The sequence below is a fragment of the Micropterus dolomieu genome, linkage group LG08, assembly GCF_021292245.1.
Source record: "Micropterus dolomieu isolate WLL.071019.BEF.003 ecotype Adirondacks linkage group LG08, ASM2129224v1, whole genome shotgun sequence".
In the NCBI taxonomy this organism is placed as follows: Eukaryota; Metazoa; Chordata; class Actinopteri; order Centrarchiformes; family Centrarchidae; genus Micropterus; species Micropterus dolomieu.
The window spans coordinates 3,965,252-3,977,860 of NC_060157.1; the positions used below are offsets into that span (position 1 = coordinate 3,965,252).

Consider the following 12,609-nt stretch of genomic DNA (forward strand, 5'->3'; position numbering starts at 1 on the left):
ATTAATATGTTGAGGAAAAAGGACTAAAGAAGATTTCACTTATTTTACTCATGCATAGTTGTTGAAAAAAATATCAATAGTTTTGTATGTTCTATCTCAGATTGGTGAAATTATCCAGCATAGTGAGCAAGTTTGTCATGTTCTGACAATAAAGAATAGTTTAACCACAATTCAAGAAGAAGTCCTTTGGATGAGGGACGAAACGTCTTCCAGTATCTTCAACCAAGTCCAGTTGCCCTTGACTTTAACCTTCGTTGGATAGCCTTTAAACTCGAAAGAAATAATGATTTGAAATTTATCAGAATAATTATCAATAGATACCTTTTCATTTTTTCATTGCGATATATTGCCCAGCCCTAGTTCCAAGTTCTCAAATGGGATAATTTGTAGTTTGTTTTGGTCCTTACATTATAGTGAATTAGGGGACTCTGGTGTGTAGGTCAAACAACACAAGACATTTTAAGATGTCACGTTGGCCTCCAAGAAATTGTGATGGGCATTTTTCACTGTTTTATGATGTTTTATAGACCAAACAATTAATTGAGAAAATATTTGACAGATGAATTGATAAAAAATGATTGTTTCTGCTTTATTTCTTTCAGCTCTGTTTTGGTCTCCACCACTTTAAGGGAAATATCTGGCTCTGTTTTCAGAGTGAAAAACGCACAGTAAAACCACAGAAAGTGAGCTGATAGATGCTTTAAAGCTCCACACAGCAGAGAGGAACTGCACGGTCAGGTGATTCACATACAAATAGTCATGGGATTAATAAAGATATTGATAATAGCCACTGTAAGGATCTGAAATTGTCCAAACCAAAATGTCCCAAAACCTCAAATCCACATCAGATTTAAACCACCTCTGAATCTAATCTTGGCTGGACAATTAATCAAAATTATATTAAAATTACAATATGGTCCACTGCAATTGTTCAAATCGCATGAGGCGCAATATTTGTTAAAGGTTGAGAAGTGTGTAAAAATATTTTGAAGTATATACTGTCGTGCTGCAGAGATGTCCTAGACTACACATTACATTATACAGACTTAAGAAAACATCTGTGTTTGGTACTAATCCCCTCAAAAATCCCACCATAAATATTTTAATGTGTGTAAAACTTGAAATCAAAATAATTATGAATATATATTTTTTCAATATCGTTCAGCCCTAATCTAAACATCACAAATTCAAGACAGAACTGTTAGTAAATTCATTGATGAATGGTGAATCATTTATCAAGCAAAAATATCAAACCATTCTTCTGAATTTGAGGATTTGCTTGCTTGTTTTACGTGTCTGTAATACCAACACCTTTGGTTTTGTGTTGAAAAACACAATTTGAAGACATCACCTTGGACTGAACCATTTCATAGAATGAAAAATAATTAATTAATCAAAAGAAACAGATTTATAGAAGACGACGCAGCCTCATAATACTGATTTCAACCATATGTCAAGGGTACTGATACACTGGTACCAAGTCGATACCAATAAATTGTTTGAGACAGCCGGCATTGCTGTGTAACATAGCAAACTGTTTGCAATGGCTAATCATTAAATGCTGCCTGTGTTTAAGCTGACGTAATGTTAACAGGCTGCCATCCTTACCGTTCAGTCTAGTGTCATGTTGTGTTGTTTAATGAAATACGTCCGGACTAATGGTCTGTCACCATGTCAGTAAATTTGAATTCCTGCTTGCACTCTAAACAGAGGTGGGTGTGTGGCCTCTGCTGTTTTTTTGTGTTCTTGTTTTTTTTCCAGTTATTGTGCTCTACCTGATAATTTATTAAAAGTAGTGTATGTTGAAGCACATGGGATTTATTATTTTGTTGTTTTTTTTAAATGTGGTATCGAGAATCGTGGACTTAAACTGGTATCGACCACTAAATTTCTGGTATTGTGACATCCCTAATCCAAGGAGCCAAAAGAAGAACAGATTGTATGAACCCGAACGAGGAGAGGGAGGGGAGTCGGACAACAAGTGACAGATCCAGATAGAGGACAGAAAAATCACTTCACCCTCCCAGAACCCGGCGACCTGGAAAAACTGCAACGTGGTAGGACAGCCGGCCGCTCGGCTCTTCAAATGAGCCACAGAACAAATCCTCCTTTCAACCTTTCAACACTGTCATGCAGAGGGGGCCATTTTTCAGCAGCATCGCTCCCATTGTTTGTCTTTCCTCTGTTTCATAGAGACAGAGGCACTGAGAGGTTGAATAGGGGACAGCGGTGCTTACACAAACCCCATTTTACAAATAGGAAAATCCTTGCGTCAGGATTTGTGTTGCACGGCTACAGTCAGCAGGGAGATTTTTCTCCGCATGTCACGATAACGTGTCTAAGTCAAAAGATAAAGGGAGTTTGTGGAACTGTAATTTTGGAGGACCACAAAAGGGTATTTGCTTTCTACATTGTCATCACCCCGACTGTGTGCGTGGAGCAGGTGGGAAAAGGGACTCTATGCCTAGTAGGATTCAGATATAAATTTGATCAGAAACTTAAAAGGATTGAGAGTTTATTTTACATATGGAGTGTTTAAATCCCGTTTTATTTTGGATACAGCAGCTCACCTCAGATCAACAGACACACACAAAAACAGCTAATCACATATAAAACAATTAAAGATATAATCTTAATAAATAGGCTTGATTTGGAAATCAATATCTAAAAACTGATATTTATTTAACTTAAAATCTGTATAGCTGAATCATGATGCAATTTATGTAATTAATATAATAAAATAAAAGGTTAAGCTGAAAAAGGACAGCGACTAGTAATAACAACACTGCTTCCAAGGTGACTCTTGTTAAGTCTGAATGCCCTTTAGCAGCACAGTCAGCTATTAAAACTGCAGCAATCAGCTCTTTGATATGTGAAAACTTCAAAATTAGCGTGACAAGACAAAATAAATCTAAGAGTTGTGTCAAGAAACTGTCAATTATCCAACTCCCGGGGAGCAGATTTATCCATGTGAACGCAGAATATACACAGACTTAATAATTGATGTTGAAGACGGCAAGCATACAGGAAAGCTCATACAGACATTGTGGAGTGACAACACAGCAATAACCTTCCCCCAAAAAAACTGCATTAGACACAAGCCCAGTGCTGCAAAGTGCATTTAAATTCAACATTTTGCATTTGGTAGTAGTATTGTTGCAGAGGACAGAGGCTACTATTACTTCCATCATTATTACTACTGCAATCACCACTACTGCTACAACAATGTTTTACTACTACTAACCACTACTGTCTTTACTGCTACTACAACAACTACAGTACTACTTCTACTACTGTTTGTACTGGTCCCACAGTTCAGCTTTGAGCATTCACAGGCAATTTCTGCAGGAAAGTTAGCTTTTTATTTCATCCATTTGATCAACTTTGTTTCATTCAGAAAACAATGGAGTAACATATCTGCATCAAACCACATCCTGGAAACAATGTAGTGTAATAATGTACCGGTGTCCAACAATAAAAACAAGGACTTTGTTGCGCTGAACAATAGACATCGTTGTGTGTTATCAAAGTGTTTTGCTTACCTGTGACAGCAAGAATGTCAAGGCCACAGACTGACAGAAAAAAAGACTACACTCTTTTATTTGAATAATGATCAACACGGTCCTTTATATCTTTAGCAGTGATTAGTATTTGAACTAATGACCAAAAAAATTATCACCTTGTATTCAGTAGCAGCAGCTAAAGCGACCCAAACATGAGTATTCCTCTAAAAAATAAAACCGCACTGAAGCGAACATCATGTTTCCTCAGATAGGTAAGTTTGTTGCAGCAGAAGCATGTGTGGTAACTAAAAAAATTTTTTAAAAATGAGTGCAACAACTATTAAATTAGCTAATTACAATCTGCAGCAGATGCACAACACACACAAACACACAGGGCGGGCATTTAAATAACCCGCACGCATTTATTGCAAAAAGGTGCGTTTGATTTATGTTGCAGGGCAGGAGGAGCATGTCACGTGTGAGTGTGGGAGCGTCGAGTTCTGTCGCGTTTAATTTATCTAGAAAGGTATTAGACTGAATCAGAGACGTCTTTAAGAGTCTATCAGGACTGGGGGGAAAAAACAACAAAATCAGATGCAGACATAAGTGTGATAAGCTTTTATAGCATTGTTGGTGGTTATTTTATACATAAGTGTTGGTTGCCATATCTCCCAGATGACTTGAAAGTTTTAAATGTAGACCTGAAGACATTTTCTTTATTCTCTTAAAACGGCACTGCAAGCAAGTAGTCTGATCCCTACACCATCAACCTGCATTTTGTAAACTGAATGAAAGGTCCTCTACATATTTTACAATTTTGGAACCAAAAACACATGTAGGTCAGATTCAGTCCCTGAATCTGGAGTTTGTGCAGGAATGTTGAGACCTGGACCCAAGTTTTCAGATGTGTTTGGACTCTGAGCCACTTGGCAACTCCAGCAGCAGTTGGAGGGCATGAAGTGCTGCTCTTTCAGTGTTTACTCTGTTCTTGGAACAGCCCTGTATGTAACCACTGAACCACTCCCGGGCAAACACTTCTGGTCCTTATATGGCTGTTTCAACCAACAGCTATGGACAAAACACTTTGCAAAGATTTATTATAAACAAGAGTTAAAATCATGTTCTTAAAAGCACAGAGAAAGCTCTGTGTGTACTGGGACAAATATAAAATTCAAACTTCCATTATAATGTTAAAAACAAATCTGTCTATGGTTGTAGTGCAAGTAAAGAACAAAGACATGAACCCAACACAGAACATTAGGCTGCAAGAGTCTACTTTATTGCATTTGCAATCACAGGGTGACAAAAGTGAAAAATGTTTAACAAAAAGTCATGTGGGTGTCAGTGCACCACAGTATGACAAACACAGAACAGTACAAATGTTTAAAAAACAAAACAAAGAGCTTATCGGTTGCATCACTGTCTTGTTGTTGGTTTTTGAATTTTTTTCTTGGTTGTCAAAAAACAAAGTTACCAAAAACAAACAAGTAAGGCAGCCTGTACTACAATGAGTAATATATTTAAAAAAATAATAAAATAAAAAGGTTGTAAACGGGACATCGTCCCGTCACCTAGCGTTGGTCGCTGGTTTGATATCCCCCCTCCGAAGTGCGGCGTGGTTTAGTGTGAGACTGCGGGATCAGGAGGAGGTGGGACTTCCTGCGTCGCTGCTCTCACTCACCTGGTGTTGCAACACCATCTCCCTGGCAACACAGGTGATCTGACCATTAGTCACCGCACCTTGGACCCCCGCCCTGAGAGACACACAGAGAGATTGTGAAAAGTCATTATTGATAAACAACAACAACAACAGACAGGACAAACTTCAAAAAAAAGGTCAATTATTGTTCGTATTGTGAATTTATTATTCTTGGGGAGCTTGACACCTTGAAAAGCAAGTTTTTAATTTGTGCAATGTCAATGCAATTTAAAATTACTGGGCCAGGCTGGACTGGACGTGGCCAGTGGGAGAAACATTAATGTACATTGTAAAGTGGGCTGCACAATGTGGAAGCAACCCCAGATGTTAATTTTTTTTGGGGCTGCCATCTTTGTATCATACATCCTGTTATAAATCCATGCTAAACCCAAAGCTTGCCTGCACTCACACTGTGTGTGCGTGCGTGCGTACACTTACTTCTGCTGTGCCTCCTCTGTCAGTGGAGTCATCCCTGGCTGCTTCCCAAAGAAGAAACTGGACCACCAATGGCCAGAGTCCTGCTTGGGGAGTCCTGCAGAGGCAGAAAATGAAGGCATAAGCCTACAAATGTATAAAGCTAACACAGCACCTACTGTCATGTTCATTTAGATTTCCATCTGCTGCTCCAGGTGGATGACAGATTTAACATTCCTCCGCAGAATAAAGCTACTTTGCTCTTCATTGTGAACTGAGGAAAAGTACCAGCAGCTGTAGTCACTGAAGTTGAGAGGTGTTAGAACGTAGAGTGTGTGTTAGGGTTGAATGCATGTTTTAAAAAGCTACACCCTGAGGGAGAAGTGACTCTGGGTTTCCCCCGCTCAGGACGTCACGTGTTTGGCTTCTTGTCAAACTAAATCTGACACCTCAGTTAGTGTCTGAACAGCTGCCTTAACACACAGATGGCTAGAATTACAGTACAACTGCTGTGTGCCATAATAAGCTTCTAGGTCAAGCTATTTCTCAAATTAAGCTTGAGTTAGGGACGTGTGTGTTTTAATCGAGATTAAGAGTCCCATTTTCAAGCAAAATGAATTTTGTAAAACTAACATTATAAACACTAATTAAAAAAGGCATGTGCACTGCTGTGCAGGTTGGCACACAACCATGTTTCCAATATGACCTACTTTCATGCACAGTACTCTACTGTGTGTGTGTGTTTGTGCAGGAATTACTAATGTTGTGGGGACATAGATCACTTGACAGTCTCATATTGTGAATCATTTTAAATTTTAGGGTGAAGATTTGGTTTAGGGTTAGGTTTAGGCAGGTAGTGGTTATGGTCTCCAGGAAATGTATGCAAGTCAGTGCAAGGTCCCTGAAGGTGATGAAAACATGACTATATGTGCTTGTGTGTGGCTATGTGAAGATTTAAAAACACCCTGAAACCATTAATTTCAAGACAGGCATGCCAGAACAATCCTGGAGGCAGTCAGCCCAGAAGTGTTTTTTTTTTAAGCTGCATTAAGAAAAGTCAGTAGATATTAACTGGTGCTGAAGGTTCAACTGGTGCACTAGGGGCTGAACGTATGAGAGCCAGGATGCTTTTTTATGTTAATACTCACATCTAAATCCTCACTAGAGAACTGAGTGAGAGTTGCAGGCTAAAGAAATCCCTTAATCCTGAGTGTAACGTGCAAACACACGACTGAAAACTGCTTTTCTGACTGACTAGAATGAGCCAGATCAAACCAGAAACAACCTGAACTGGGTGCGTTCAAGATTGACTCAACTGGACCCACGGTGTGGTCTGAGGCAACAGCTGACTCAACCACTGCAATCCTGAGGTTAGCGAAAGCGAAGCTCGTTCAGCACAGTCATTGGTGTGACGAGGATTAAGCAATACCACCATCTTTTGTAATTGCTGCTCAAACTGCACACAGGATGCGGGTCAAAGAAACCACCTAAAAACCATGAATATGCATCCTGACAGACAGAAACACCTGGATCTCCTGCTTCTCAAAACCGTGATCCGTCTCAGAGATCCTCTGGCAGCAGCTTTGGTTTTTAGTTTAATTTGGAGCACAGTGTGAATGTTTAACCAATAAGCACCCATGTTAATAAATGCATTAACAGCAACCCTTTTTTAAAAATATATAAATAAACCTCCCCTTTAGACTTTCATTAACATAGGTTTGAAGGACTGAGTTTTAACTTCCCACAAAAGTCTAAATTCAGTTTCAGAAGCTCTTCCACACTGAAAGGCATTTAATTGTGCAGAAAAATGTAAACCAATAATTGTTTTGCTTTTTATATGGATCCAAACACACACCTGGATGGTGAGGGATGACCTCTCCGCTGTACTCCGAACTGCCACAAGAGCTGCTGCTGGACGTTGAGCCGATGCGCCCTGCAGGAGGAAAGGATGTGAAGAAGAGTTGTAGAAGCGGGTGGTTTATTCATGCACAGCCAAGCAAACTGAAAAGGTGAAATGTAGCGGGGGAAGATCCAGCTTCATTTTGTAGGGATTACACTGAAGGGGTATTCTTTGAACCAAAGGGAGATCTTAATGCTCTTGCGTAATATTTAACCAATATATTTACAATGAGAGGGGCAGTGGGGCGAAGATTTGAATCTACTCTCTTCTGAAGCCAAAGTTATCTTGGGTACAAGAACAAACAGAAAAAGGAAACACAGAAAGGGTGTGGTCCTGAGGAAAAGGTACTTCCCCCACCCCTGAACTCTTAAAGCGAGTCAGTCTGTACACTTCAGACTCTGACCTGACATGAGTCAACATTAGGGTTTCCTATTTCATCATTTACAAGGCAATTGCGTCACCTAGAGCTACTATTAATGTGACTAAGAATCTTTCCCCCCCACCCCCCCACTTATAATAATGTGTGTGATACACAGGAAATTCAGTTTTAATCTCCAAGAGAGCGTACGTTCCTTAAAAACCACATACAAACAAACAATGTGTCGGTCACTAAAACAATCTGCGTTAAACATCCTTTCACCCTGAGCAAAGCCTAGACGTTCAAGTCATCTTTTATTCAGGGCAACTGAAGGACAATGACGCTACAGTGACTCATTACACGTCAGGTTTAGGCACTTAATGGGAGTATACTCTAAGTCACCCAACAGGAGGGAGGAGTCAGTCTGGCCATGTGTTCTGGTGTGAAGGACTAAAAAGGAGAAGGACTCACTTCGGTAGTAGTCAGTGGTCGCCACAAGAGAACCGCCTGCTGGAATAGCTGCCATTTTACTGTTGTTGGTCGTTGTGCTTGATGGAATCCTGGAGAGGACAAACAGTATATTATTAAAACCAGACTGGGCTAGTTTACTCACCAAAGCTGTGGAGGGATCATTTAATATTCCTTTCCAGATTAATGCCCACACATGATTTCATTACAGGGGCTAAATCTAATGATTATTTTCCTTTTAAATTATTCATCCTTATCTTGAAAATTTTAATTGGGGCTGCGACTAACCGATCATCTATTCACAAGCCAATTAGCCAATTGTAAAAGTAGAGTAAAAAAAACACCCATTGACTTCCAACCATCCAAAACCCACATATACTCTGTTTACTATAGATTTCTACAAATATTCCCACTTGAGAGGCTGGCACCACAGAATTTTTTTTTTTTAAATTAATTTATCTTAATTCTGTTTAAAAAAAAAAAAAAGTAGATAATTATGAATCAACTACTTAAATAATTATTATATGTAGGGCTGCAGCTGTAAGATCGCTTTTCCGATTAATCTTTAATAATGTACTCAAAACAATACTAACAACCAACATCTGTTTGGCTGTTTTGCTTGCTAAATGACACAAAAAGATGATTTATAAAATCAGATTTAGTTGGAGATTAGTCGATTGACTATCCAAATAGTCAACCAATCCTCTCTGCACTGGTTATATGAAACACAAAGACAAAAACAGCTTCCAGTTATTTATGCATTGCAAAAAACAAACTCGAAGTTTCGAGGAGTGAAACTGCCAAAAAAAAAACACAATTTATTTGCAGTTTTGTCAGGAGCAGCAGAGTCTGGTACAGCACGTCCACAGCTTCAACACAATGACATCACCCCTGTTTTGCAGGGGTCTTGTTTACGTTACAGAGCCGTTGCAGCAAACCGACATTTTGACGTTATTCTACTTCAGTCACAAATTGAAGAATAAACGCATTATTTCAGGACACGATGAGTAATAAATAACGCGTGTCTTGAAGGGGATATAGGTCAAATCATAAGGCAGGACCCTTTCTCTTGTTAAGTAGGACATTTTGTCTCAAACATAGACAAAAACAAAATCTTAACCATGTTAACACAGTAACGGTTTTTATTTTGTGTCGACACCACAGCTAACACGGTCCTCGCTATTCTACGAATGAAACCCAGAGTAAAACGAGAAAAGACCGCACACAAAACGTTTCTTCTTCTGTTTGTTTCAAGCAAAAACAAAGACACCCATACAGCTCTGCAACAGCTGCCATTATGGCAAGCTAGCCAGCTAGCATCGCCAGCTCTCCTCCCTCCTCGGCGTTGACCACCATTTTATAACCAGAGAGACCCCCTCACCTTTTAGTGGCCCTGACGTGCTTGATGTTCAGTAGCAATTCAACTCAGTTGGCGAGGCTGGGGGGGAGTAAACGCTAGGCGACGGGGCCCATTTGAAAATAAGTTTTGGGTAAATGTAACCCTCCAATATCCGAACCAAGGTCGACGCCGCTGCTTTTGGCCAGATCAACGGCCGGCTCGTGGTTTTAAACCAGACGGAAGATGACGTAGGCATGAGTCAGGGTTGGGGGGCGGAGCGAACGGTGTCATCACGTACTTCACTTATACATGTTCCTCCAGATTCTGGCCAGATTAATTTATATTTATCACGTTTTCTTTACTTGGCTAAAATAAATATACCCCCCACAAAAATCTATCTGGACATACGTGCTTGATTTTAATTTCTTTTCTTTTTCAAAAAAATAAAAATAAATCAACAATAAAGCATAGTCACTCTTCAACTTCTCAGATGAACTTTCGCCTAATTTCCTTATATGGGTTCAGGGAAATGGGGCATCATTTAAAAAAACATATTTTATTTTTGATAACAGATATATATTGACATTATAAACACAAAACATCCAGGCGTAAATTTACAAAATAAAGAAAAAAATTAAAGACAGATACAAGGTATAAGGTTGTTTATTTGTCATTATACAACACAAGGTTGTATAACGAGTCCCTTCAAGCTACACACACACACACACAAAACTTAACATATAATTAAATGTATATTAAAATAAAATATAAAATGAATATATTTATATTATATAAAAATATATATAAATTATGCACAAAAAGTAGGGAAATTTCCCACCAATTTATTTTAGTAGAATTATTCTAATAATTATTTCTTAGGCTGATGCTCCTGTTTATTAAATTAATAAAATCTTAAATTGCCAATTTGTCTTGTTTCTTCAGACTTCAATTATTCAATCCACCAAACAACACCAAACAAGAGTCAGAAAGATTTGGCATATTTTTCATGGGCATAACCCTCATACTTAACTCTGCTGTTCATCCCACAAATTCATGTTCCTTACAAATGTCACGTCATTTAAAAGGGACACAAACAGGCTTTACATATATGATTTACTGCCAAGAAGCACACAGTTACAACAGCCAAACACGTAGTTTACATTTTTTTCATTGTTTGCTCAATCAAAAGAAATACAGATGAGTCACATAGTGGAGTTTAGGTTGCTTTGCTGCATTTATAATGCATTTACTTTTTATTTTATATTGTTATTTTTCGTGGTTTTTTTCTGTTCTTTTTTACAATTGGCCTATAATATTTATCAAAACTGATAAATAGCCTAAAAAAGGATTCACCAGATTTATGAGTTTCATAGTGTCATACGACACTAAATGACTTCCTCGTAGTTTACTAACCACAGGCACAATGTTCCCAACGTAAACAATGTATCAGGCACAGTGTGGGAACAAAGTATTTCACTGCACAATGTAGATACAGGCCTCATGTGACTAATAAAACGTGACACTTGGAACTAAGCACCGTACACCCTCTTGTGTTAGATGTATGAATTACAGCAGTGTCATCATCTCAGAGGTAAATGCAAGACAGCAGGTACAGAAGAACAAAAAAAAACAAAGAAACAAAAGGTACAGAAGAACGTGTTTTGTTGATAGAAGAGACAGGCACTGTACATACAGTGGTGGAAGACGTGCTCAGATCCTTTACTTTAGTAGAAGTAACAATACCACAGTGTAAAAAAAATATTTTACTAATAAAAGCCCTGTCAAGTTATTATCATGTGCAACATGAAAAAATAAACTTATTTTACTTTTGTTGCAGGACAATTTAATCATAAATCCCATTATAACTTTGTACAACTCCAACCTGAGACGAGCAGGCTGGATCAACAACATAACTGAAAACACGTGTGAGCGTATGTGGAACTTTTAATCTGTAACAATAACGACATCATATAAAGTGATCGTGCGTTTTGTATGTGAAATCAAAATAATATTATTTTTATAGGCTACTGGTAAAGGTAAAAGTACCTCAATACAGTACTTTCTACCACTGGAAACAACTGGAAAACTAGTTACAAACATTCAGATGCCATAAATAATTGTTTAACTCTCTCTTAACAATAAATATTATAACCATCTACCTACTCCTACCTGTGTTGGCTATATAGTAGCTGGGATTTGTATTCCACACTGTCGGGGAGTGATAGTGTAACAACAATCGTAGAGATGTGTTAAAGACAAAACATGTTCGTTGTCGGCAGGATTCGAACCTGCGCGGGGAGACCCCAATGGATTTCTAGTCCATCGCCTTAACCACTCGGCCACGACAACTTACATACATAACTTCTATGTGCTACACTAAGTTCTCGCGATATCTCGGGGTAGCCGAAATGGAGCGATATAGTAGATTTTTACTTTGAATTTGAGGTTATATTTTTTAATAATCAGGGACACAACCAGTAGATAGGGAGCTGTTAAAAACAGAGATCAAATGGGGCCCAACAGAATCCATTACTTTAAGTAAAAACTTTGTAGGTATTACATCAAGTGGGCTGGAGGACACTCTCATTTGTGATACTGTTTTTAAAAGCTCAGACAAGTCGATGGGATAAAACTGGTTAAAACTCTCTTGTTGCTGGTGAGGGACCTCTGAGTAAGAGGCCACGGGGGTAATAGAGGCTCTGATTGACACCACCTTATTGGTAAAATAAGATAAAAACAATTCACAGTCATCATTACTTCCAGCTGAGGCACAAGGAGGGGTTGGGTTTACCAGCTGATCCACAGTCTTAAACAGAAACCTGGGATTGTGTTTATGTGTAGTAATGAGTTCAGAAAAATAGTGTGTTCTCGCATCCTTAACCATGTTATTGTAGTTAATTAATAAATCCTTCAGACTGAGGTAATGGA

The 12,609-nt window shown here is 38.5% G+C and overlaps 1 protein-coding gene and 1 non-coding gene across 2 annotated transcripts; both read right to left on the reverse strand.

The window, feature by feature from the left end:
* Positions 1–4,760: 4,760 nt before the first annotated feature.
* Positions 4,761–9,892, reverse strand: ppdpfb (pancreatic progenitor cell differentiation and proliferation factor b). The gene is made up of 5 exons (XM_046057002.1): positions 9,724–9,892; positions 8,346–8,434; positions 7,472–7,549; positions 5,641–5,734; positions 4,761–5,257 (listed from the first exon to the last, which is right to left on the reverse strand). Exons 2-5 carry the CDS (start codon positions 8,398–8,400, stop codon positions 5,143–5,145), a joined length of 342 nt encoding a protein of 113 aa, XP_045912958.1. The 5' UTR covers positions 8,401–8,434; positions 9,724–9,892; the 3' UTR covers positions 4,761–5,142.
* A 2,056-nt stretch (positions 9,893–11,948) lies between these two features.
* trnas-aga lies at positions 11,949–12,030 on the reverse strand. The gene has a single exon. It is a non-coding gene; the product is annotated as a tRNA-Ser (tRNA).
* Positions 12,031–12,609: the final 579 nt, after the last annotated feature.